The sequence below is a fragment of the Aotus nancymaae genome, unplaced genomic scaffold, assembly GCF_030222135.1.
Source record: "Aotus nancymaae isolate 86718 unplaced genomic scaffold, 86718_ANA_hifiasm-v0.15.2.pri h1tg000012l, whole genome shotgun sequence".
NCBI lineage: Eukaryota > Metazoa > Chordata > Mammalia > Primates > Aotidae > Aotus > Aotus nancymaae.
In genome coordinates this window covers 16489369-16516817 of record NW_026988423.1, presented here as the reverse complement: position 1 = coordinate 16516817, position 27449 = coordinate 16489369, and the positions used below count along the sequence as shown (strand labels likewise).

The 27449-nt window shown below is 45.6% G+C and overlaps 2 protein-coding genes across 6 annotated transcripts in view; one reads left to right on the top strand and one right to left on the bottom strand.

The window, feature by feature from the left end:
* Positions 1 to 23809, top strand: part of PPP2R1B (protein phosphatase 2 scaffold subunit Abeta) — a 39707-nt gene extending 15898 nt beyond the window's left edge. For 2 of the 5 annotated variants that reach the window (XM_012470544.2, XM_012470543.2), the window contains exons 11-16: positions 2809 to 2869; positions 7227 to 7381; positions 8081 to 8223; positions 8593 to 8684; positions 13527 to 13648; positions 23671 to 23809. In XM_012470544.2, the coding sequence (XP_012325967.2) occupies positions 2809 to 2869; positions 7227 to 7381; positions 8081 to 8223; positions 8593 to 8684; positions 13527 to 13648; positions 23671 to 23730 (633 nt within the window). In that variant the 3' untranslated portion in view covers positions 23731 to 23809. Of the gene's footprint in view, positions 1 to 2808; positions 2870 to 7226; positions 7382 to 8080; positions 8224 to 8592; positions 8685 to 9121; positions 11919 to 13526; positions 13649 to 14424; positions 17061 to 22527 lie in introns of those variants that run through there. The other 3 variants (XM_012470547.3, XM_064375402.1, XM_012470545.2) reach the window with 3 other exon arrangements.
* Positions 23810 to 25229: 1420 nt separating this feature from the next.
* The window catches only part of SIK2 (salt inducible kinase 2), a 121306-nt gene continuing 119086 nt past the window's right edge, over positions 25230 to 27449 (bottom strand). The window contains exon 15 of the mRNA XM_012470542.2: positions 25230 to 27194. Within this exon, the coding sequence (XP_012325965.2) occupies positions 26573 to 27194 (622 nt within the window). The 3' untranslated portion in view covers positions 25230 to 26572. The remainder of the gene's footprint in view (positions 27195 to 27449) is intronic.

Sequence of the window (27449 nt, the reverse complement as noted above, 5' to 3'; positions counted from 1 at the left end):
GCAGTGAGCCAAGATCACACCACTGCACTCCAGCCTGGGCAACAGAGTGAGACTTCATGTCAAAGAAAAAACAAAAAACAAAAGAAGCTTGTAATGTTAGTATTTTAGTCAGAGTCCATATTCTCACATTATCTGTTACTATTTGGGTTTCATTATTAGTTCTAACCCTAACTGATACCGTGTTAGTTAAAATTTCAAAGCTGGGTTTTATAGCCACGTCTTCCCTTTTTTTTGAGTAGGTGGCCTAGACAGTTCTAAGTTTGATGTACCTTTATCCTGTTGCTAGCACACTTACTACAGAGTATTGTAACTGTCTGCTACAGTCTATTTGGGGAGATGGGTGATCTCTTTTAAGGACAAGGACTGTATTGTATTTCCCACCCTTACTGTCCAGGCTGGTCTCAAACTCGTGGCCTCAAATGATCCTCCTGCCTCAGCCTCCTGAGTAGCTGGAATTATAAGCATCAGCCATTGTGCATGGCCAACATTTGTTGATTGTTGAGTATTTTTTGAGAAAGCTGTGTCAGTTTATACTACAGTTTGTTTTCCCTTCCTCACTCCCATTCCTTTCAGGTCACAGCATATCGAATTTATTTTTTCTTTTCTTGAACTCTTGAATTTGTATTGTTAATTTTAGTACATTTAGTTTATGAACATGCATTTTGTGGATGTCTGTGGCGTTATATGTTTTATAAAATTTAAAGTGTCTCATTCTTTGAAAGGATACCAGGGATATTAGTGCATAGCTAATGGGATCAAGTGAAGTTATTTTGTCATCCTTTTCCTCTGTCACTCCCAAGTGCTGTGGGTCATCATCTCTTCACAGGTGATTGCCATGGATCTCCTCTCCAGTGTGGAGAGGAGCAGTGGTTAACTGATTTGCTAAAGACCATAACTGTCCGGAAGGGAGGATGCATTTTACTACCATTTCTTTTAACCTCTGCTCCTTCTAGACCTGGAAAGTTTCCCAGGGTTGCTAGTGTTATAGAGAGCAGTGTGAAAGCAAGGCAGATGGTGTCTTTGGCTGGCTTATAACCTGTCTGTCAGGGGTGACATGCCTCAGTCATGAACATTTTGTTTTACAATTTCAACTTCTTGTTAGTGTATATATTCTTCTTAATTTTTCTTTATCTCTAAATATTTTTATATCAAATAGTAGATTTATAAAATTCTCTCAAGACTTTAGGTATGACCTGGCTTGTGGACCATGGTAAGTAAGTGTAAAGTTAAACTCCAAAAAGCAAAAAATAGGCCCAGCATAGTGGCTCACGGTTGTAATCCCAGCACTTTGGGATGCTGACGCAGGTGGATCACCTGAGGTCAGGAGTTTGAGACCAGCCTGGCCAAAATGGTGAAACCCCATCTCTACTATACAAAATATTAGCCAGGTGTGGTGGTGGGTGTCTGTTACTTGGGAGGTTACTTAGGTGGCTGAGGCAGGAGAACTGCTTGAACCCAGGAGGCAGAGGTTGCAGTGAGCCAAGATCATGCCACTGCACTCCAGCCTGGGTGACAGAGAGACATTGCGTTGCAAAAACACCACCACCACCACCAACAAAAAACTGGAAAATAAAGATTAATTAAAACTGAAGGAAAATTTGCAACCTGAAATGAAAAAAAAATCTTGGCTGATGTAATCTAAGTGTATGCCAAGATTTGTTCATAATGATCTTTTAATACAAAGCTATTTTGGGCCAGGCGCAGTGGCTCATGCCTGCAATCCCAGCACTTTGGGAGGCTGAGGTGGGCCAATCACTGGGGTCAGGAGTTAGAGACCAGCCTGACCAACATGGTGAAACCCTGTCTCTACTAAAAATACAAAAATTACCTGGGCATGTGCTTCATGCCTATAATCCCAGCTACTTGAGAGGCTGAGGCAGGAGAATTGCTTGAATCCGGGAGGCAGAGGTTGCAGTGAGCTGAGATTGTGCCATTGTACTCTAGCCTGGGCAATATAATGAGACTTGGTCTCAAAAAAAAAAAAAAAAAAGCTATTTTGTTTTATTCAATCACTATTTTCAAAGCACTGAAACATTATATTACCTCTCTTTACTTAAAATATAGAATCATCAGTCAGGAACTTCTTAGAGTTCAAAGAAGCAAGACTATAAACATGTAGACCCCATCACAGCATTCTCCCATGTGGTGTAGAAGCCCCAGGGTAAGAGGGCTGTGTAAATCCACTCCAGGAGCCCATCCCCAGCCTGCACTGAAGTGGCCACCTTTTGACAGTCAAGAGGAACAGGGCTGGGAGAGCAAGCCATGCCTGAGCCACATTTCCCGTAGTCCTGGGCTTGCTTTATTCTCCCTCCAGGGCTTTCTCCTGTTGTTTCAAAAATACTCTAAATGGGGATATCTCTGTCTTGAGGTCAGTTGCTTTATCCTTAAGGATTTGTTATGATAGTAACCAAAAAGGGAAGACAATTGAGAATTAGTAATATTACCGACAGGTCTTTTCCTGGTAATTCATTTTTATGGGTAATCCAGATTTTGCTTGGCAGACCATCCACAGTGCATTCTTCCTACTCTTTTACAGTGTCATGGCTGGCTTCTGGCCACCCTGTTCTCTTTTACCTAGCAGGGCCTGTGGCAGCTTACCTATGCTTTTTTTTTGTTTATGATTTCTATCCAATAAAATAGATTTATGGTTTATTTATGAATCCTTTGGTGTTTCCTTTCTGTCTCTTTAATGAATTCAGTTTATTTGGAAACAATTTTTTTAGTCTTTAGGTAAACTTGGTGTATAAATAGACCATTTTTATTTCTGAATTTGACAATGTATATTAATGGAATCTTCTGTATCTGTAGGGTGTGGAATTCTTCAATGAAAAGCTGAATTCTTTATGTATGGCTTGGCTTCTGGACCATGGTGAGTAGATAAAAACAATTGAAATCCCGTATATCCATGATGTTCATTTCCTTTTAGAAAGGAATCTCAGTCTGACCAGATATTTTGCCTTAATATTATAAGAATGAAGAAAGGCTCTAAAGTTTAGTCTTCTGAATATAAATTTGATATTTCTACCAATTTATTTGTATCTTAGATTTTATTTTCTCCATTAAATAATTTATTTGCATTATTTCTTAATCTATTACATTATCTTCAGACCATTTCTTTTATATATCTACGTACTCCTCCCATATCTGAGGATCCTCTTTTTGACCATCCTGTAATTGGTGTCTTCAGCAGCTGTACACTAGATTGGACAGAGCCTGGAATCAGATAAAAGGCCTAGGTGGGAGAAATGGCCACTTGGCTTTTTTGAGGTGATGTAGAAGAGGAGATACACAGTGAGACAGCAGAGGATTCTTAGGTGTGGGAAACATTAGCTTTGCCATAGGGATAGAGAGGGCCTGGATTTCTGGTTTCGGTGAAAGGAAGGCTTACTGGTTGTGCCCTCACTGCTGCTGCTACAATGCTAGGAGAGGGTGAGCTCGGGCAGGTCGGGTAGGACAGCAGGAATGAGCAGGTGACTTCCTGGTGAGGCTTCATGTAGAGGTATATGCATGTATCCCCTTGTGTGCCAGGCAGCAGTGGGTGAAAGATGTACCCTCTGTGCCAGGTCCCAGGTCTAGACTTGACAGCTTCAGAAGCTGCCTTAGACCTGTTCTGATGAGTGTAAGTGACCCCAGGGGCTCATGCGATGTTGCCCTTGAGCTTTGGTTCCATGTTTTGGTGGATATGAGAGGTATCCTGATTCAGTTTCACGGTATCTTTTATGTACTTTATATATGTATTGAGTGTATCTCTTTGTTCATCTGTGGATGCTTAATGCTTGGAAATTTGAGAGGAATGAGGATATTTGTGTCTGCTTATACATGTAGGTGGTTTTGTTAAAGGCATATTTACATCATATAGAGGATCACATGGTTAAGAGTGTGAAGAGGAAGGATGTGAAAAAATAGGTGAAAATCTATAAGGGCTTATATATGTGGGTATTTCCAGTGTTTTCAAACTGGATTGTAAAGACTTTCTCTTTTTCTTCTCTAAAGTTGTCTTGTTGTGGCCTATTTTTTTTTTTTAATAAAACTTAAATTTGGCAAATCATAGGAAAGAAATAACTTTTTTAAAAAACGTTTATTAATGTCTGATAAATACTTAATGTTACTGGGGAATGGTGTGTCCTAGCAGATCAGTCTATGCTTTTTTTTTTTTCCACTTTAAGTTCTAGGATGCATGTGCAGAATGTGCAGGTAGGTTTGTTACATAGGTAAACATGTGCCATGGTGGTTTGCTGCACCTATAAACCTGCCATGTAGGTTTTAAGCCCCGCATGCATTAGCTGTTTGTCCTGATATTCTCCCTTCCCTCGCTCCTCACCCCCTGACAGGCCTCAGTGTGTGAGGTTCCCCTCCCTGTGCTCATATGTTCTCATTGTTCAACTCCCACTTGCGAATGAGAACATATAGTGTTTGGTTTCCTGTTCCTGTGTTAGTTTGCTGGGAATGATGGCTTCAGGCTTCATCCATGTCTCTGCAAAGGACATGATCTCATTCTTTTTTATGGCTGCATAGTATTCCATGGTGTATATGTGCCACATTTTCTTTATTCAGTCTGTCATTGATGGGCATTTGGGTTGGTTCCAGGTCATTCTATGCTTTCTTTAAAAATTGGCATTTTAGATTAAGATTGTGTTTTATTTTGAGGAATTTTTAAAGTTCTAATATTCCACAAAGAATTAGATTCCTGATACCCTTTCTCTGTTAGATTGCTTTCTCTGTGCAACGTGATTACTCCTTCCTCTTTTCTGATTTTCTCTTTCAGTTTGGGAAAAGGAGAAACCCTTGTTTATTTCACTGCAGCAGCATGCTGAAGTGGGTTCTCCAGGAGTTCCATGAAGCAATGAAATAACAGCTCTGAAATTGTTCTGTACCTAATTAATCACAGGAACTTTTTTTGCTTTTGCTTTTCAGATAAGTGTTATATAGTGGTCACTGGATCAGTTAGAGTTTTTGAAACTTTTTTCCTAGTTATGAAACTACTAAAAGAACATTGTGAAAATTCCAGAGACATGTAAGGAAGAAAGTATCACTCACCTATATTCCTGTGGTTGAGTAGACAGTTTTAATCAGAGGGAGGAGTGTAGAAGGGGAATTTATTTATTTATTATAGGAGAAAGTAGAAAGTATCAGGGAGCATAGACATTCAAAGAAACCTTGCAGATCAGCCAGGTTGAGGGGAAATGGGGAGAGAGAAAGAGAAAGAAATAGACAAAAGAAAACAGGCAGGACTGTGGAACGGTTTACATTCTTCTGAAAACAGACTTCAGAGGAGCCAAGAACATAGTAGGCATCTGGCCAAGTAGAGTTCAATGCAGTTAGTCAAGGCTGTGCTTGTGTGTGCCCAGTTTCTGGTTCTGGCAGTGAAATCCATTTCTATGGTAGTGACATTATAATAAAAATCTAAAGAATGTTAAAAAAAAGTAGTATTTGCTGGGCATGGTGGCTTATGCCTACAATCCCAGCATTTTGGGAGGCTGAGGTGGGCGGGTGACTTGAGGTCAGGAGTTCAAGACCAACCTGGCCAACATGGTGAAACCCTGTCTCTACTAAAAATACAAAAATTAGCAGGGTGTATTGGTGGGTGCTTGTAATCCCAGCTACTCAGGAGGCTGAGGTAGGAGAATTGCTTGAACCTGGGAGGTGGAGGTTGCAGTGAGCCGAGATCTCGCCACTGTACTCCCGCATGGGCAACAGAGTGAGACTCTGTCTCAAAAAAAAAAGTAATTAGAAGACAGGAATTCTCTAGCTAGCTCCACCTTAGAGGGAAGGACAGGGAAGGGTTTGGGCCAAAGACAAAGACTATGGATATGAAGGGAAGGAACCCGTATTACAGTAAAACAGTTGACTTGAATTTGCTCCTTAGTGCTTCTGAGTATTACTGACAGGTTGCTTCTCCCATAGACTGTCAGTTTAAGTGTTGATAATCAGTTGTATGGTTACTTGTCTATGCTGTCTTGCCTGTTCTCTACATAATTGCCCTGAAGGATCTGCGAATAGAAAAAGTTGGCTATTTCTTGATTGGAGGCTTGTATAAATTGCCTACAACTGGGGCTATGGCTTGGATAGCTACTCCTGCCCTTCCTATCATCCCAGGAAGGTTGGGCCCACCTGGAGAGAATAAGGAATCAGTACCTACCACCCTTGATTTGTTAATCTAAGCCCAAATTTTGAGTCTCACTGGATCTGTAAAGTGAAGTGACACCAGGCTTGTCTTTGTTCAGTGCTGTATATAGCGACTAATTGTGAGAGGATTGTAGTGCTGACCTTTATTGTCTAGCTTTATGTCTTTGATAATTTATCAAAGGCTATAGAGAATTATTAGATGTTAAGGCAGGCACATTGATTCAAAGACATTTGACATCTTGTCTCAACCTAAGCATTTTAATGGAGAAGAATGCACGTAACGTCTGATGTTTGTATTTGCTGTTGTATAGATGACCACAGTGGCCTCTACACCATTTCCTTGATGTCTTTCTGACTCAACATCGGTTCTCTGTGATGTTGCTGGAATAATCTTGCTAAAATTCCACATTGGTCATCAGGTCACAAGTTTGCTTTAAAAACCCATCACTGTTTTTCTAATCAACTCTGAGTCTTTCAAGATGCTCTGTGGTCTGGGTCCACCCTAATTATCTAACTTTGAAGTCTCACTGGTTTCAGTTTTTTCCCTTTGTGTCCTGGATACATGTCTTTACCCCTTCTAGGAATTCCTCCCTGCTTCTCTCCACTTACGTAGATCCTCCCTAATCTTCACTGCCCAGTGCAAGCCTTCTTCCTTTGTTGAAACCTTCCCAGACCTTCCTTATTCTCTCTTCTCTGCACTGTTAGAACCCTCACAGCCTTTACTACACATTGCCATACTTCATTCTAATTACTCTTACACCATGTGACTTCATAGAGTATGTCAGCTTTCATTTCTCTGATAAGAGCATATGACCTGTGAGGGAAAGTATCTTCTGTATTCTTTTTGTAGCACATAGTAGGCACTTGTATTTGTTAAATAATTGCTTATGCACATAGCTCTTTGCATCCCTTTACCTTGGATATGCACATTTGGAAACTGAGTTGGAGCTCAGTATGCTTATCATTGCAGCATGATTACATGTGGAGTCTGATTGCAGACAGGTTTTGCTTTTGGTCCACGTTTGATGTTCATGTAAGTAAACTAGGTTATGCTTAAAATAATAAGCAATATGAGAATGTGTTTTTGACCTCTTCTGCAGTATATGCCATCCGAGAAGCTGCTACCAACAACCTCATGAAACTAGTTCAGAAGTTTGGTACAGAGTGGGCCCAAAATACCATCGTTCCCAAAGTGTTAATAATGGCAAATGATCCTAATTACTTGCATAGAATGACCACTTTATTCTGTATTAATGTAAGTATAACATAACTGTTATTACTAAGCTTAGGCATTAAAGCAAAATTATTCATGACTATTTCTGAATTCTGAATATACTGTCTTCTATTTGGAATATATGTCTTGTTTTGATTAATTGGAATAGGAGATGAGAGAAAATGTCAGTTTTAAAATTCACATTAAAATCTACAGTATTGGCTGGGCACAGTGGCTCAAGCCTATAATCCCAGCACTTTGGGAGGCTGAGGCAGGTGAATCACCTGAGGTCAGGAGTTTGAGACAAGCCTGGTCAACATGGCGAAACCCTGTCTCTACTCCAAAGTACAAAAATTAGCCAGGCGTGGTGGTGCGCACCTGTGGTCCTAGGTACTGGGGAGGCTGAGGCAGGGAGAATCCCTTGAATCTGGTGGGGGTAGGGACTGGAGGTTGCAGTGAGCCAAGGTCACACCCATTACACTCCGGCTTGGTGACAGAGTGAAACTCTGTCAAAAAAAAAAAAAAAAAAAACTACAGTATTTTGAAAGTGCAACTTAGTTGTGAATTCTGGTCTAATTCTCTTGTTTGATTGTTTGATTCCTGTGTCCCTCACTGAGCTGCTCAAACTAGAAATATTTTCCTATTGGTCAATTATTTTCTTATTAAATATTAATTTGTCTCATTAGATATTGGAATTTTTTAAAAAGTGTTTGAAATGTGCCATCTTATTTATTTTGCTAGGCACTGTCTGAGGCCTGTGGTCAGGAAATAACCACTAAGCAAATGCTGCCCATCGTATTAAAAATGGCTGGAGACCAAGTAGCAAATGTTCGCTTCAATGTGGCCAAATCTCTGCAAAAAATTGGACCAATTCTAGATACCAGGTAAGATTTTAGTGTTTAGTCTTGTTTTTAAAGTATATTTTAAATTTTGGGATATAGTGGGGAGTAATTAGCTAAAATTAAGTTCAGTGATTTTCACTTTACCTAAGATCTGGGTTTACTTAAAGAAAATAATTTAGCAACCATTCCTGAGGATGTCCACTATGACTTTTATATTTAAGCTATATATATGTGTGTAGATCATTGTCTGAAGCTACTTTTGCTGAGAATTTCTTTAGACATTATTTTGTGTATTTGTCAAGTTAAAAATTTTTTTTTTTACTTTTAACAATTACCATAAAGCATATACACCAAAAAGGATTTCTCTGGCCCATTAGACTGTCTTTCACAGATAATATTTTTGAATGTCAGTGCTTTACAGGGAGAAGTTAAGCCAGTACTACAGAAATTAGGTCAAGATGAAGACATGGATGTCAAATACTTCGCACAGGAAGCTATAAGTGGTATGTATTTCCTTCTTCTGCCTTGCAGCTTATGGTTTGGTTAATTGGGATTTATCTATATTATGTGAGAGGTGTTAAGGGGGTAGGATGATAAGTATTATGGGAAGCAGGGAGGGTGGTGAGTTTCTGGAATGTGGGTGTCTCTCTGATTAGAACCCTCTTGGCCCACTGTTTTCTCATCAGTGAGCAGGCTATTTTCTTAGTTATGTGTCTAGGACTGGGTAGGAGATATGATTCTCACTGCTAAGAACAGTTTTTCATTTGTAATTTAACCAGTTTTTAAAGTTGAACTTCTGATTAGCCTGGCTGAGTAAAGACAGTGACCACAATGAGAAGTTGTTAGTCTGATGTGTTGGATCATTATTGTGCTTAATATTCACATAGATCGTTCATAAACTTTCTGTACCACTAACCTGATTTTGTTTGGAATTTTCCAGTTCTTGCGTTGGCATAATGAGGAGCAGGAGGGAAAAAGCCTTTACTAAATTCTTATCACAGGTTTCTAGTCAATGTGTTCTTAACTGGGTGGAGAAAGATGGAAAACCTTCAAGATCTCATCCAAGCAAATGGCAACAACTTAGAAGAAATCAAATTTTAGTGACTTAATTCTTTCTAAAGATGAAATTGGATTTTTATTCATCTTCCTTGTTAACTAATTATTTAAGCCATTCTGATTGACCGATTCCTGACACTTGATACTTGATTGTCTCCTAATGCTTTATCCATTGCCACCTGGGCTCCCACACCCTCACTGCAATCAGGCCCCAGCCACATAATGTTCCAGACAAAGCCTGGAGAGGTGTGGACCGAGATGTGGAGTAGAGTGATTCTCTTGACGTTTACATATTATCTCTGTGTCTCTCCATCATTCCAAAGTTAAATGTACATGTTTAGAATAACTTATTTTATAAACTCTTTGGGAGACATGTCGAGATTTGACCACAGGGAAAGCCGCATTTTCCGGATTATGATGGTCTGCATCAGTCTCACATGAAAAGGGAATATGAGGCTGGGTGTGGTGGCTCACACCTCTAATCCCACCCAGCACTTTGGGAGGTCGAGGCGGGTGGATCAGGAGGTCAGGAGTTCAAGACTAGCCTGGCCAACATGGTGAAACCCTGTCTCTACTAAAAATAGAAAATTAGCCAGGCACAATGGTGGGCACTGTAATCCCAGCTACTTGGGAGGCTGAGGCAGGAAAATTGCTTCAACCTGGGAGCGGAGGTTGCAGCGAACTGAGATTGTGCCACTGCACTCCAGCCTGGGCGACAGAGCAAGACTCCATCTCAAAAGAAAAAAAAAAAGGTGATGGTGGGGAATGTGGAAGCGCAAGGTTAGTGTAGTGGTTGTTCTGATTTTTATTTGCTTGATTTTGTCTGTAGTCATGTCATTCAGAAACCTGAAGTGTGGATGCATCTTGCTGCTAACGTGTGATGTTGACACCTGACTGAATTTGAATACCTTACCACTGTGCCTACATTTAAAAATTCTTCTCTTTCATAAAAAGCTTTACCTGTAGTCTCTTCTAATAAGCAGTATTTCTGTTTCATTGTAAGATTGTAGTTCTGTATTTTGAATGACTCTAAGAACCATAGGCATAATACTATGCAGATTTCCTACTCTACCTGGCTTTGCTTCTAGCAGTATTAACACCTGGTCCTTGCCGCATTGTACAGTAGCTTTTCAAACTGCAGTTTTATTGCTAACTTTTTAGTATGGGTGATGCTGGAGTCTTATCACTTAAAGTGTTTGCTTTTCTACTTTTACAGTAAAACCTCATTAATTCTGAAATGTAAAATAATGAGTTAAGCCAAAGAATTTACTGAAACAAATTAATAGTAAGGAAGCCTATTTGAACTATTTAAGCAGTTTTAAAGCCCTTTTTAAAAAGCACTCATTTGGGATTATTTGAGGTCAGGATTTCAAGACCAGCCTGACCAACATGATGAAACCCCCTCTCTACTAAAAATACAAAAAAGTTAGCTGGGCATGGTGGCATACACCTGTAGTCCCAGCTACTCAGGAGCCTGAGGCAGGAGAATCACTTGAACTCGCGGGGCAGAGGTTGCAGTCTGCCAAGATTGTGCCACTGCACTCCAGCCTGGGTGACAGAGCGAGACTTCGTCTCAAAAAAAAAAGAAAAAAAATTTTTTTTTTCACATAATTAAACTCACCTTGTCTCATGAATTTTGGTTAATGAGGTTTTACTATAGTTTATTTTTCTCAATGCATCTTGCTATGCAGTTTGCTTGTTACCCGTTTGGTTTTTGAATTGTTGATTTTGTTCACAGCCTCTTTGAAATCTAGCAAGTCCTGTTCTGTTTAGTGAAGGCTCAAAGACGACTCTGAGACTTTGTACATTTGTTACATAAAACTAAGTTTTACTGAATACTTTCAAATTTGTCCTACCTTAGAAAAACAGAACAGAAATTGTAAATCAAAGGTTATCTGTCTGCATTTTAAACTGCCAAATTACCTTACAGTAAGTTTCCATTTTATGACTTTGGGCTAAGAAAAGTATTTTCCTAAGTAAAACCTTTTTCTATTTTCTCATTTTAATATGTTAAGCTATTATGCTATAAACATTTTACTTTTAGTTTCATGGTTCTTTATTTTTTATTACCTGCAAGTTATGTTCCTCTTTGTTGGATTTCATATTTGAGAGACATTTGCATTGGAACCATTGCTTTACTCTGGTTGGAAATGCCATTGGTTTGGGGACAGACTTTTAAAATGCCCTTTTGTCTCCCCCTGGGGAGCCCTAAGCATTGACCTCTCCATCCTAAAACTGTTTGAAAGAGGGAGAGTGGACCCTGGCTTTCTCAGGCATGGGTCAGGGGGTTTGTGTTTTGGGGTGACCCCTCAGGGGCTTCATTGTTTCTTTCTGACTTAAGCAATAGAGAGAGAATTTGTTTTGGTGCTCTTCAGAGGAATTGTTCTTTGGCTCATAACTTGGCCATGTTCTCCATGAATTAGTTCTCCTGTTTTTCTTTTTATTTTATTTTTATTGCATTTTAGGTTTTGGGGTACATGTGAAGAACATGCACTGTTTTTCTTTTTAAACTACCTTAAACTTAAGGGAAAAGTTTTCCTATCTTGATTTCACTGGAATATAGGCTTTTGGAGCTCTGTAAGGCTGGGATTTTTGTCTGTTTTATCTTTTACTGTATCGCCAGTGCCTGGAACAGTGTCTGGTACACATAATAGGTGCTCAATAAAAGTGTGTTCAATGGATGAGTTTCTAAAATATCCTGATGTGTTGTGTGCATAGAACAAATCATCAAAAGAACCAGACTGTGTCTTATTCTCCCATTGACACAAAGGTTTTCTTGTCTCAGGAAACAAGCTTTATGTGGCCCTTCTGTTGGCTTTGGCTACAGTTGCCTGTGGATTTGTTTGATTGCCTCGAACATTTATTGTTGTTTTTCATCCCAGGCAGCTTACATTAGTTGTTTGTTTGATTAGAAGATATGAAGCAGACACACACACACACACAGACACACACACACACAAACATACAACCTATGCCAATAAAAATGTCTCAGCAACAATGGAATTCATCTTGGTGTTTCTCTCTACAATTTATGTGGGGTTTACCCCTCAGGTTTAAGAGAACAGGTCTTGCTTCTCTGTCTGTGCTACCAAGAAGATGTGAACCTGAGGATGCGTCTTGTTTCATAAGAAGGAAAACAGGTGAATACGTGATTTCTAATGAGGCCTTGTTGAAATAACGGGCTGCCCTCAGCTCACAGAAATCCCACAGTGCGGTCTCTGTGATGCAGAGCCCCAGGGAGTCTTTGCCAGACAACTTGTCCTGACTTAACAGAGAAGGCAGCTTGACCTTTGAGCTAGCTTGTGCAAGCATTCAGTTTGCATAGACTTCCAGGGAAGCAAGCCTGTCCTTCCTGACCCTACGGTTAAGCTGTGTTGGTGTTTTCTTGGTGCACTTTTGTTCCTTTGTTAACCGTTGTTCTGTCACTAAGTTGAAAAGCTGGGGCTCGCCCTTAGACATCACATTGGCTCTGTCTCTGTGGCGACAGCAGGGCAGGGTGACCAAGCAGGTCCGGTGCTTATTCTGTCTTCTTGCCTTTTACTTAAATTCCTCTGACTTTAAAAAGTGGTGAGACTCTTATCGTAAAGCTTCCTATTTTTCTCCACTGCTTGGCTATGAAACTGTAGAGGGAGAGGCCCTGCCGCCCAGTGTTCTCCTGCTTTACCGGCTGAGGTGACTGCCCCGGTCTGATGTGATGTAATTGTTTCCCTTTGATTCTCCAGTATTCCTGTTTCCATGCAGTTCCTTACTCCCCTCTTTCCTCTTCCCTCACATGTCTCCCTCCAGTTCTTTGTACCTAGAATAGTCTCACTGTCCCCCATTTGCCTCCATGAGCCTGCTGTTTCCAGGAAATTACGTAACGTTCAGTTGGGATGGAAATCTGGAGGATGAAGAGAGTTTAATTACTTATTGCGTTGAAAAGCCAAGTCATTTCTGTCTCCAGAGTTGTTCTCTTAAACTGATAGTATGAGCTCTGAAAGGAGCCAGGTCTTTACTGTGGTTGGGGCTCCGGAGGCCATCAGTGACCAAGATATGGGGAACACCTACGTGGGCACCAAAAGGCCCGATGGGGCGGTGCTTTCCAGGGCCCCGAGGGAAAGGCACCTCAGCACGGCCCTGGGCTGCCCCAGCTTTCTCTGCCCGGGGCCCCATATCCTTGTGGGTTACTGCTGGACTTCCTATCTCTGTGCTGGCACAACTGAGGGCATCCTGGCTGGGAAACACAGGTGGGCTTGGGAGGGATGTGCCCTGGTCAGAGAGAGTTACAGCACCACTGTCTGTGTCTCTAGTGGTGGCACAAAGGCTGAGGAAGCTAGATTTTCCTGTGAAGGACAGTGAAGAGCCCAGTGTCCCTTGGGTTGACAAGAGCCACTTCCCAAGACCCAGAGTGCCTGGAGAGGACACAGGGAAGGTAAGTGCCCTGGAAGCGTGGGGCTGAGTCCTGCTCTTGGGGCTGTGGGCAGCCAGGGTGGCCTGGTGTGCAGGGAGCTGCCGCAAGGTAGGCAGAGAATTAGCACCTCTCACTTTGTCCCTAGGGGAAGAGTCCAGTTTTAAGAGCCAGAGTAGATTTTTAAAGCTTGTTGCTGGTTTACTTCCTTCATTCTGGGAATGCCTTCTGTGGGGCGGGTCACTGGCCAGAGCTGTCACTTGTGGCCTGAGGCCCATCTCCCATTGCCTCCCAGTCTGACAGCAAGGCCCATGCAGAGGACACAAGTAGTTTGGTGAAGAGTTGCTTGTATAAAGGGGCTGTTCCCATTTTCCTCATAGAATGTAGGAAGTGATTTGCCACAACTCCTCTCAGTTATTTCCATTCAAGATAAAAATAGTTGCAAGTTTCTCTGTAACAGCTCAGACGTTCTACAAGCCCCATTGGATGCCACTCTGCGAGGGAATGGTGTGCAAAAGTCCCAGTTTGGCAGTCGGTGCCAGCCACTGCCCCAGGGCCATTCATGAGGAGAGCGATTTGTGACAGATACGTTCAGCAAAGGAGTGCAGTGGGCCTGGCTGCCTTGTGCTGATATCAGACTGCATGTAGTTCATGGGGGAAAATCTGACATTCCCACACCCACTCTAGTGGGTTCGCTTGGTGGGAATTCTATTAAGTAACATCAAAAAGGCTGCCTTTTAAGTCACGTGGCTTTTCATTTTATGTGAACCAAAGCCATGAAAATGTTTTTTTCTGTTTAGGTCCAGAATCACAGCTACTCACCTTAGAATGTTCTTGCCTTCCTGAGGGGCTGCATGCTTGTCCATGGGCAGCTCCAGCCGTTTCTGCAGTGGCTGCACGGTGGGAGGAAGTGCTGGGTGACTGCTGTCCTGATAGATGCCTGGGGTGGCCAGCCCTTGGAGTCCACGTCCCCTTCACAGAACTGGGCCTCAGGGAGGAGAGGTTGGCTGAAGGAGTGGGAACGACAGTAACACATTTTTTAGGCCTAAACCACAGACTTCTTTGGGAAGAAAGGGGTTACGTCTTTCTACAAATTCAGAGCCAATTGCTCATGCCGTTAATGCGTGATATGACCCAACAGAGCGTGGATCATTGAGGTGGCTCTCCTATGGCTGACGTGCTCAGCTGTGACGGCCAGGCTGCGCCTCCTAGCTGAGGAGTTACTGAGAATGAGCTGCTGTTACTTGAGCCTTGGTAACTGCAGCACGTTGTCAGGCACTTCACATCTCACGTAATCCTCACCCACCCTAGGTGGTAGGCGCTGTCATTATTTTTTGGTCTGTCCTGAAGCTCCCTCAGCCCCTGTCATGTCTATTTGGGAATCTGTTTTCCAGGAAAGGAGGCTGGGTGGTGCTAGGCCTCTGAGGCTTCAGTTCATTTAACTCAGAAAAATCCCCGCCCCATGACTCAGGGAGCCTTCCATGCATTTGTTTCACTTAAGGAAAATGACCCGAGGGTGAGATGGAAAGGGAATTGGCTGTTGCCAGGCAGAGCCCCGTGTGTCAGGGGCCAGCAGCCAAGTGAGTGATCCAGGAAGTCATCCAATTGCAACCAGAAATTGTTCTTAACCCCTCACTGTCTAGGGTGCAGAGTGGACTTGCCAGTCTGTCCAAAGGGGGTGAGAGTGAGTGCCTTACTCCATCAGTTCTCAGCCAGCCTCAGGGCCCTCAGGGAGCCATTGGACATCCCAGGGGCTGGGCCTGCCGCTTGAAGAGAAAATGGAAGGGGTGAGAGCCAGTCCCTCTTCATGAGAAGTCTGTAGAGGTACCTGTGTGTTGGATGTTACATGTGTGCCCCAGGCAGGACCCGCCAGGAAGCAGCATGGGTCACCTCCCACACCCTACTGCCCCAGGTCAGCACAGCAGCTCGCTCTTGGTTGGTCGCACGGTCGATGGAGCTGCTGGGAGGCCTTGTGAGGCGAGGGTTAACAGGGGATTTGTTTATTGAATCACAAAGTAGCTGTCACATGATTTTAATCAAAACACCATTTCCCTGACAACAGTGATGTCAGTCTTGTTATTGCAGGAAGGAGCAGCTGTGAGGGACATTCAGTCTCTATGCTGAGCCCAGGTTTGGAGACTGAAGTCAAGTGAAGCATCCATAAATAATGGCTGCAGACACAGCCTGGCTGCGTCCAACCTCCGCCTTTTCCTTTTCTCTGTGCGGACAGTCTGTCCTGTATACATACTGACTCGCTGAGACCACCTTCTGCCTCCCTTGCCCCTTCTACTCTGGTTTCTGTTTTTTCCTGCCTTCCTTATTTTCTGCAGAGTGTCCCTTGGGCCCCGAGGGTCTCTGAGTTGTGCCTGTTGACGTGTGTCTCTTCTATGGATTTAACCAGCACCTGCTGGTGAACCAGCCTGTTCTGGGCCTGAGGCCAGGGTCGTTCTGCAGCTCAGGAACCTTGCTAGAGCCAGCCTCTAGCATTGGGGGAGGGCTGCGTGTCCCTGTCCCTCCCAGAGAGTAGGCTGGCAGGGCCTACGTGCTGTCCTGGGAGTCTCAAGGGCAGCTCTGAGGAGCTCCGCTGGGGGGTGCCTGAAGGGGAGGGGCTCCTTAAGGGCCCAACCTCTTGGCCAGAGCATTAGTTCTCTTGAACCCAGAAAGACAACAGGAGGTGTGAGTCCCGTCGAACTGAGGACTGATGACAAAAACCAAAGCCCAGAGATGCTCGATCCCATTCCTGGTGGCCTCCAGCTAAGGGAATTGGACCTTGAAGTCCATCGGGAAGTCAGACATAGGCCGGTGACTGAGCCCGCTGGAGCAGGGTCCTTTGGCTCCGACCTGCTCTCGGCACCCTCTTCCCTGTGGCGCTTGAAGACAGCTGTTTGCACAAAAAGACTCCCCCAGGCCTTCCAACTCCTTTCCACCCAGGAGCTTGACCTAAAAGTTGGGGATAAAAAAGTCTTCCTACTGTGACATACATTCTCAGGCATGTTCTTATGTTTGTGGTACCCATGGCTGATGCTGCCTAGAACTTGTTTCCGGAAATTCAGAAACCCTGGGGCAGAGTTCCTGGCTCTTAGCCTGGAGCAGATGGTCAGAACAGTGCAACCACTTTTATGTCTGTGGAGACAGAGCTCACAGGCAAGAAGCAGCTGTTTTCTGTATCTGGTGTTGGGGCAGTCAAGAGTTAAAGCAAGACAGGCCAAGTGGGACTCGGTGACAGCTCTCCAGGGGGTGGGGGTCTTCCAGGCCGGGCCATGCCAGGCTGCATTTATTTGCCCCTCGAAGTAAACCCAGGGTGAGGCCAGCCAGCCTGTGCTCCAAGTTACCACTGGAGACGCCAGCCTTTACAATGATTGGCCTGGGTTAGTGGCAGGGATGAGAGGGCGCCAGGGGCTGAGGCCTCTTGCCAGAGGTTCTGTGCTGCCTCCTGGACTGTCCCTGGCTGGAGGGTGGCCAGGTGGCGGCTCCTGGGCTGGATGGGACCTGGGTCCTGCTCTCCCAGGCTTGCTCTGTGCCCAGCCCTCTGCCTGGCCCTCTCATCCCTGGTTCCCTCCCACTGCCTGCCTGCCCTTTGGCTCTCACTTTGCTGGTACAGGCGTGCTGCTAAGCATTCTGGCTGTGTAGTGACCATTCTGGCCCTTGGGTGACAATGAATGGACTCCTCAGGGTCCGAGTTGTCAGTCAGCCTACTTTGGGCATCTCACTTTTGGGGAGTGAGGAGCTGGAGCCAGAGCTCTCTCAGCCAACCTGAGGAGAGTGACTCAGTTCTCCCTTTGAGAAGCTCAGTCCCTAATGCCTTTCTGCTTGTCCAGCTTTTGGGGGCTCAGCTCCAGGGGAAGTCTGCTTCCCATGCTGCGCTCCCTCCCTTCTTTCTCCTCCCTCCCAGACCCTGTGCTGGCTCGGTGGCTCAGCCCAGCTCATGCTTTCCTTGGGCTTGGACTCTCTTTGCCAATTTCAGAGCAGCTCTGAGTCAGTCTGCCCTAGGAAATCCCCCCAGAAACACATACAAAGGGAGGCAGCAGCAGGAAGGCTTGCTGGAAAGACCAGTGGCAGAGGTGCCCGGCAAGCTCCCTGTCCTGCCTGACCTTGGATTTGGCCTGAGTGATTTGTGGGCACAGCTTCATACCTGGGGGGAAGCAGGTATGCCAGTGACGCCTGTCTGTGGGAGGGCCCAGGCCCTTCGCTTCAGTCAGGACCCACATCTGCCTCCTAAGGGACGTTGTCCAGGATGATTCCTGTGCGATAACCCATCGCTCAAGGGCTGCTGCTCAGCTTTTGAAGTCACTGGCGGGGCTGAAATGAGAACGGCAGAGCCATGCTCTCAGCCCGCAGGGCAGAGCAGCCGTGTTCTGTGCAGGTGACATTTCCTTTGTAGCCACATAGCATCCAGGATTTAGTGCATAAAGACCAGAACTTCCTCCCATGGTGCCAACAGGCTGCTGGCAGGGCAGGAGGCTCCTTGTCCTCTGGATCCACCCAGGGATGGATTAAACCCCTTCAGGAAGGAGGGTCCCTGTGAGCTTTTTTTTTTTTTTTTTTGATACTGTGGCCCAGGCTGGAGTGCAATGGCATGATCTCTGCTCACTGCAACCTCTGCCTTCCAGGTTCAAGTGATTTCTCCCAAGTAGATGGGATTACAGATGCCTGCCACCATGCCCGGCTAATTTTTTTTATTTTTTAGAAATAGAGACAAGGTTTCACCATATTGGCCAGGCTGGTCTTAAACTTTTGACCTCAGTTGATCCGCCTGCCTCTGCCTCCCAGGGGTTCCTAACTTTGGTCTGTGGCAGGAAGGGGGGCTTCATGGGGCCCAGGAACCAACCTCTGTCCTGAAATTCTGTGTCCCAAGTTCTGGGTCTGTGTACATACTCTTTGGGAAGAGTTCATAGCTTGCTTTTCTCGGTGTGTCAAGGGGCTCTGCAAGCCTTTGATTTAAGATCTAGTGGGGCAGGAAGCAGCTCCTCGCCAAGAACAGAACCTCAGGCCCTGTTCCCACCTGTCCTGCATCATGATGAAGGATTTGGGAAGTGCAGGCTCTGCCGGCCAGTTCCTTCCACAGGGTAGAGGCCCTGAGTTTGGGGTGCAGGCCTCCCTGCGGCTCTCCTTCCCCATCCTGGTGGAGCCTTCGACTCACAAAGGCCGCAGAACCGAAGGGTGTCCTGGGGAGTGCGGGTTTGGGGCCTGGCTGGCCGCTGGTCTGTTATTTTGCCTGTGTCCTGAGGCACTGGAGTTGTTTTTGGCAACACAGAATAAGAATGGAGAAATTTGGTGGGAAAGGAAAAAGTCTGTAAAACATCGTTACAGAAATTTAGTGCTTTCCTTAAAAAAGAAATGAAACTCAGCAATACTGAAATTTTGGGTAGCCAAGGGGTAACCGCCAGTTTAAGGCAGGACTGAGCGATTGTCAGCGGAGCTGGGCAGTAGTGGAAGTCGGTGAGCCTCCGCTCCTTCCAGCCTCTGGCAGTGTGGGCCCTGCTGACTGAACCCTCCCACTGCCACCCTGCAGGGTGGGCACTGTCTGGGTTCTATAGCATGGGCTCAGTTGAAATGGTGTTAGAGAAACCAGATTTCAGTCGAGACCCTGCTGCCAGCAAGCTGGATATAACAGTGGCCTTTCACTCCCGGCCTGGCACTGAAACAGGTCCAGGACGCAGGAGAGCAGCCTGGCTTATGGTGTCTCCAGCACCCTTAGGGCATGGAGCTGGGCCTCAGAAGGGCGCCTGCCCCTGTGAGGGAGTGCACTGTGTGTATGTGTGCTCCTGCGGACCTCAGAGATGTGACATCGTGACTAAGTAGCAGAGTCTTTTGCCTGGCAGTTCACAGCACCCCCCTCCCATTTCCATCCCCTGCTCTGCAGCTGCCTGTCCTCGGAGAGCCCCACGAGAGAGCCCTGTGCATCTGCCGCCCCTCCTCCTACTGCAGCACGAGGCCCTTACCCAGACTACCTGGGCCAATGGGCTTTGCCCTGGGACTCTGAGAATCAAGGAGCAGTAATTAAGCAGTGCCCAGCGGGGCCCTGTCCTTGTGCAGGCTGCGGTTAGCAGTGCTTCCGTCAGCAATCTGCAACGGCTAACATGTACTCAGGCGATTCGGAGCAAGGTATTATTTACCCTGCTGACGTCAATGAGAACATATTATCCACTGTCCTTTTCTGCAGCCTGAAATGAGCACCAGAGCTCGGAGAACACAGCCCCCTTCCATACTCTAAAAATTCCACCCAAGGCCTGATGAGGCAGAAGCCCTATCGCGTTAGCCTGACATTCACACCACCCAGGCTCTTAGAAAACAAGTTGTTTTTATTTTAATTCAAGAGGGTTGGAAACATAAAAACAGTACATTTTCCTTGCAGAAAATTACCCCATTTAAATTACCATTTGGTACAAAGATTATTTATTACACTGCATTTTAGGCAATTTTCTAACATTGAAGGACAGGTTACACTTTTGATTTGTTTTCACATTGGAGCTATTATGATTTGCACTCAAAATACCAAAGCTATTGAACTCACCAGTTTTTTTCTTAGTAATTAAAAAAAAAAAAGCACACAGAAAAAATAACTACAATTAGATTAACTTAATCAAAAGTAACTCTTTCAGACCAAACATCCAGCAAAACCACCCTCCTCCCTTCAGATATAAGCAAATAATCTTGCCCTTTCTACAAAGTGCAAATATCTCTGTATCCCTTTTATTTCTCAAACTGCAGTCCCCAAAGTGAAGCAAACCTTTCTCTCTGCTTCTTTCCCCTTCAGAGATTTTGGTGAAGGCAGCTTTCTTTTACCACCCATGGTGGAGAGGTCTCACCACTTGAATTTCCTTGACTGAGCAAATCTTCAGCAGACAGGCACCAGAGAGCCAGTAGCAGCCCAGTTATCTGCACGGGGGAATGCGACATTATTCCGTCTGGGGTCATTATGTTTCCAGGATGTTGTTTTGAACTTCTATTTTTAAAGCTCCCCTCACCCACCCCGCTTTGCCTCTGAAAGGACAGTATTAAGTCAAAGTCTGTTATTACTTTTTTAATCCTAAAATTATCTAATAAGCACTTCTGTTTGATGGGGCTTGACTGTAAGGAAATGTTACACCCCTCCTTGAGACAAAGGCTGAGTTCATGACCGTTCCTGGGGTGGAATCTGCTGGCCGGCAGTGGTGGCCCGGTGCCATGCAATGTGGTTCCCTGGCAATCGAGGAGGGGCGTGCTCTGTAGGAAACTGCTATATTGTAACGGAAAAAGTAGACATCTTTGAGGTGAGCCTAAACTTCTGCAGTTAACTGGATGCTGAAGGGCAGGTGGGTCTGTGGGGTCTTTGTCTCTCTCAGCCTGGTTCAGTGCATGGCCACCTGGACAGCTGCACTGTCACCTGAAGGTGGCCTCTCCCCCAAAGCCAGGTGGCTGTTGATTGAGTAGAGAATAAGGTTGTAGGAACAATGTCACATCCACCCTGTGCTTGACCAAAATGGGGGCTTTGTTTATACAGCTGTTTGCTTGTGAAAAGAGTCAGATGCTACTGAGGAAAGGGGAAAGAGAGGGCTTCTTACAGAAGCCCCCGCTCCTCCACTCACCAGCTGTGACCTCAGAGAAGTCACAAACTTCCAAGAGCTTTGGTTTCTTCAGCTGTGAAAAATAAGGACAGTATCTCCCCTAACTCATTGTATGGAATTGTTGTGAGGGTTAGAAGAGATTGCTTGTGAAGGTGTTTGGTAAAACTAATGTACAAATATACGCTATTGCTCCCTTGTGGGTGGGCAAGCGGAGTATCTGGCAGAACCCATCAAAGCTCTCCCTGGGTGAGTCTGCAGGCAGTGTTGCTGCCTGGTTCTCTGTCTGTGCCCCAGTCTGTGCCTGAGTCTGCTGATGTGTTGAAACCTGCCCGGAGATGTTGGGTGCACCTAGGATGGCTGTTAGTCTTTTTTTTTTTTTTTGAGACAGAGTCTCCCTCTGTCGCCAGGCTGGAGTGCAGTGGTATGATCTCAGCTCACTGCAACCTCCACTTCCCGGGTTCAAGCAATTCTCCTGCCTCAGCCTCCTGAGTAGCTGGGACTACAGCTGTGCACTGCCACGCCTGGCTAATTTTTTCTTTCTTTTTTTTTTTGTATTTTTTTTAAGTAGAGATGGGGCTTCACTATGTTGACTAGGATGGTCTTGATCTCCTGACCTTGTGATCCACCCACCTTGGCCTCCCAAAGTGCTGAGATTACAGGCGTGAGCCACCACCCGCAGCCAGCTGTAAAGTCTTTTAGAATCAGCCAGGCTACCTTAATTGGGAAAAAAAAAAAGGGAAAATAAGTATGTGAGAGGCTACTGGGAGGTGAAAGTCTCCACTGTCTTTGTGCACCTGCCACCAAGAACCAGACAAGAACTCTGACATCACAGGTGCTTCAGACCGCACTGTGGAACCTGTCAGGAGGGAGACAGAAACTTTATGAAAATCTCTTTGTCCAGTTTAGAAACAGAGGCAGAGGAAACTGCTCTTGTCTTTCATACATCGCTCTGAAGATAAGTTTTATAAAAAAAAAACTACAGGTTGGGCGTGGTGGCTCACACCTGTAATCCCAACACTTTGGGAGGCCAAGGTGGGTGGATCACCTGAGGTCAGGAGTTCAAGACCAGCCTGGCCAACATGGTGAAACCGTCTCTACTAAAAATACATAATCTAGCTGGATGCAGTGGCACACACCTGTATTCCCAGCTACTCGAGAGGCTGAGGCAGGAGAATCACTTGAAGCCAGGAGGCGGAGGTTGCAGTGAGCCAAGATCGAACCACTGCACTCCAGCCTGGGTAACAAAGTGACACTCCATCTCGATAAAAAACAAAAACAAAAACCCAGAAGCAACAAAATGATCAAATATCCCTACCTGTACAATGACTTCAACTTATGACCCTCCCTGTTCTCCAGTTTTCACCTTTGATGTCTAGGCACCAAGAGACCGAGTGGCTTGGGTGGCTTCTGAGGAGGCAGTAGAGGCAGCCGTTTAGGGGTTTGAGTGCAGCAAAAGTCACTCAGCGCCGGGGTCAGCCACTGTTCATGGGGACCAATACTGTGAAATGACACTGCATATTGTCTCTACAGGAGGTTGAATGGGAAAAAGTTATCTGGAGTATGAATTTTCTTTAAGCCAATAGGGAGCTTAAGTGTGACTATTGGTACAGGTTTTAAAATGTAATCCAAACGCATTTACGAACCTGGGGCTTGACTAGAGACTGGAGGACCCACAGAAGGAGCATGGCTCATTCACTCTGACTTTGCATCCTGAACTGCCCACGTGGCTCCAGAGGCTGCTCTGGTGCCCACAAGCCTGGGACCCTGAGCAACTGTGACTCCAGGCTGCTGCTTGTCACCTTGCCTTAGTTTCTGGTTGATCACCTAATCACTCTTAAGCTGGGAATATCCTTCTCCCCACGTCTAACCCATGGGCAGAATTCTGTGAGCGTTTCTCTGCCTTTAGGACTGATGACACTTAGTGTGTGAGTGGAGGTGGGAGAGTCGGTCTCAGGAGGAGTCTCTTCCGCTGGGGCCTTCGATCAATGGGCGAGGGTAGCGGGCAGGGGAGAGGCTGATATTCCTACAGGGGGTTCCCCCTTGCTCCCTATCAAAGCACACAGCCCCTCATCACTCCAGGGCCAGAGTCAGGAAGGGGCACGAGAGGTGAGGGCTGGCTTCAGTTCTGGGCTCCTGTCCCATTCACTGACTTCAGGACAGGTTTAAACACTTAGGAGTTCTCGATTTCTGAGGGAGAAAGGGCCACTGACTTTTTCTTTCCTAGGAGGTAAAGGTGGATGGAGAAGAGAAGGGGTTTGCTCAGATCTGCATGAACAGTCCCTGTACCCCAGCTCCACTCCCCTGCTGGGCCCTGGTGCTCTCCCGCCCATGGATTCTGGAGGTGGTTGGTGTAGACCATCAGCCTCCTCTTGTTCCCATGGTGGCAGAGGGCAGTGCAGGCAGAGGTGGTGAGGGGGCAGCTGGGGATGGTTGGTATCACTGGGAATGTGAAAGTGGAACCCCTCCTCCTGTTGGGCTAACATGCTATTTGCCTTACAGGGGCCAGCCTATCAGTTGTATGGAAAGACACACTTGCCCAGCTGGAAATTGCAGAGCTAGTGCATTTCTCCCAGAGCAGAGACGAATACCCCTGGATTAAAACAAAGAACATAAAAAATAAAGTACCACACATACTGCACTTTTTGCTGAATGAAATTTTTACCTCACGTTCATCTCACCAGAGTCTCTTCAGAGGAGCCTGGTTTACAGGATGATGAAGCTAATGATGATGATACAGTAGTGTACACACTGCTCATGTGAAACAGACTGGAAGGCAAGTCAGTGCTTCAGAGTAGCCCCTCAGAAAGAGTGGTACTAAGCCTTCTTAGTGTTATATTAGTATTGATGAAGAGCAAACTGCTTGGAAGCTTCCATGGGTCACTAGTTGGGGACAGGGCAGCAGACGTGATCAGACAGGGCTGAGCAAACACCTGACTGACCAACAGAACCAGTCTCCTCAGCAGCTTACATTGCAGTCAATACAGAGGGTTATGGAATTTATTGATTTCTGCTTGAAATAAATGAGATAGCAAATAGGAGCTTACAACACATGTTCCAGCAGGAGGGATCATGCTCTGCATCAGGTCGGCGTTCACACCACTGCCATGCCTGATGGTTCCTGATGGGCCTGGCTACTGCAGGGTGTCTCTTGATTTCTCTCTGGGTCCTTAACCTTCAAATAGCCTCTCTGCAGTCCCTCATCTGTCTGCCTAACCATCCTGCCTTAGCTCCCAGGTCTACTGGACTAAGCAACTCATGGCATTGTTGGGGGGCAGGAGTTTATGTCAAGCTGTAACTATACCATTCCTGCAGTTCTGAAATGAGTGGCCCTCACTTTCAATCTGGAAGGCATTTTAATATCGCAAATATTGCAGCAGCACTTCTGTAGTGTATCTCGGGAAAATGTCTTCCTTCAGTCTGAACAAATCAAGCCCCATTTTATAACTGGCTATTTTGCAAAGACTCAAAACAGATTAGAGATCTTAATGAAATGATCTCTTAAATGAAATCATGTTCTTTTTATTTCACAAAATCATCAATCTTAAGCATGAGTAGGAATAAACAACTCCCAGAAGGAGCTTAATTCATTCTTCCTGGATTTTCACTGTGTGTGATTAAATCACAAAAATGACAGTCCCCACACTGCCCTTTCCCACTGACACCCAGAGTCCAACCGTGAGCACAGTGCCTCTGCGAAGCGTCCTGGCACCCATGGTGAGGGCTGGCGACCAGGCTGTCTCTGGCCAGCAACAGGGACTGCTCAGGTTACCGATGTCGGTAGGGGCTGGGTTTGCCTGGCCTGAATGGAACCCCTTAGGCTTTCCATGCTTCCTCACCTGCCCGGACACTAACTACAAAGAGGAAAGGCAACTTAAAGGTGTTTTCTAGATGCAGCATCAGTTAGTCTCTCTGTGCTTTAAAGAAGATGCTTTGTGCTTAACACATTCATCTGCTGATGGAACGAGCCATTCTGAAGGGCAGAAACGATCATCTTTAGAATTAACACTGAATTTGTAACACCTGGATGTTAACTGTCCAAATGACAAATTACTCATCACTTCTAGGGATACAGTTAGCTAGCTATAGCATCTATTTTTCACTTACTTTGATGACTGAATTGTAAGCACTGGTTAAGTTTTATTAGTAATATAACGAGTTTGGCAGATGATCTGCTTAAATGGTTAACACATCTGTGGTTCTTTGAATATTGCTGTAATACTTGAACATTTCATTACAAGTCAAAACTTTAAGGAAATTAAGAATGCTGATTCCCACATGGTGGAAAACAAACTCTGAAGTGACTTTGGATTTAGCATTGACAGAAATGGAAACTGTTGGTTTCTACAGAAAAGAAAGAATTAAAGCATGATCTGGGGGAAAGGCACAGCACTACCACTTCACATGGGACGTAAAAGTTCATTTTTTGTGTCCTTAAAATCTCTAAGCCCTATATGAAACTGTCCAAATATACAAAGCTCCATAAACTACTAGCAACATATAGTGTAGGTCAAAGTAGTTATTACATCGGAAAAGAGACAACAGGTACCCTGGAGACCGATGCCCCCAAGCCAGCAGTGTCCAAGAGAGACTGCAGGAAGAGCCCGCCTTCCCTGGCCCAGGGCTGGTGCTCCTGATGCTTTCTTGAGTTTCTTGCCCCCTGCCTCCACTGTGGCGGGTCTCCTGTCAGTTCCACGTGTGACACCTTTGGAGTCCTGAGTATATTCTGACACTCGGCAACTCAGGGCACCTTCTGAAGAGGTGTGTCACCTGCTCCTGAATGGACATGAAGGTGGTCTCAGGGGTACCAGCTGTTATTTAGTGGCCCCGATCCACTGCTCTGTGATGACCTTGGGTGACAACTTGCATCACCAGGTAAGAACTTAGGATTCAATGACAAAGCACAGCTTTCCTTTATTCCCTGTGCCCCCGATCTCCTGATGTCTTCTTGATTTGCCTTGTAGCAATATGTTGTTGCTCACCTTCAGTGAAAAATATATTGCCTTTTTTCCCCCATATATATGCCATAGCACACACCTTTTCTGCTATCACCAAGGTTGCCCTTGATAATAAACTGATGTAATCCGGCATAAAACCTGGGTCTGAATGTCTTCTTAGGAACACATTTGTCAGTGCCTCCCTTGAGAGCTTGCTCCACTTGACATTAGGGCATGAGCCTCAGCCTACAACTATGTTCCAGCACTTGCCACAGAAAACTCTGTGGTGGGGCAGAACCAGGAGGAAGCAACATCCACCCCAGCCAGGCCCTCTGAATCCACTGGGTGACTTGATTTCTCCCATTAGGGAGAGGGCAAGAAAATAAGCTTTAAATTGAAAAGGCTGGAATAAAAATAGAAACATACACTCTTCCGTCACCTGACCCACCTCACTTCCTGTGCTGAGACTAATTCACCAGGACATACCCGTTGTGTTGTGGATCCACAGCGTCTAGCATTTCACAATCAAAGAGTCCAGGTAGCTCAGAGAGGGCTAGTGGATCGTAGCTGGAGGGGGCCTCTTGCAGTCCTGGGCTTCTGGGACAGTCTGGCCCCGTGAGGTCGCTCTGCTGGGCTCCATCCACAGGATACTGACAGGGAGCGGGATAGTCTGGCGCAGAGGAAGCAGCGCTTGGCAGCTCGCAAGTCTGATAGGAGAAGTGTAAGGGGGCTGGGGCAGCTCCTGGCTGTCGTGGCGGTGGCGGTGGCGGTGGCGGTGGTGGCTGCTGCTGCTGTAGCTGTGTGGGCAGCGGAGGAGTAGCCCGGGGACCTGAAGTGGAGGGCAGGGGCTGAAGCTGCATCTCCTGGTACTGGCTGAGGAAAGGGCTGTATTGCATCTGCTCAGAGGAAGGCTCCAAGACCGGGCTCAGGCTGAACGGCGGGGCCTGCTGAGAAGGCGGTGGAGTCTCCTGGCGGGGAAGGGGCAGCTGCTGACTTGGCTGTGGGTAGGAGCTCTCTGCTATCTGCATCTGATTAAAATATGCCTGCAGTTGAGACTGCTTCTGGAGAAAGAGTCGCTTCTGCTGGAGCCTAAATTGGTAATATCAAAGGAAAGAATTTTAAGTCTTCTCAAGTGATGTCAATTTTAATGCAAATGCAATACCAGTCACTAGCTTCAGTCCTCTACTTAAGTCTCTCTTTCTCATGTCAGCAAAAACAACTGGGAATGGGAACCCATTGTGTTGAGTTTCCTTAAACCTAATCTCATTTTCTGCCCCCAAGTTTGGATGCTCCTTCCTTGCTAATGTGAGCAGAAATGCATTTTCTCCAACTCCGAATTTTTCT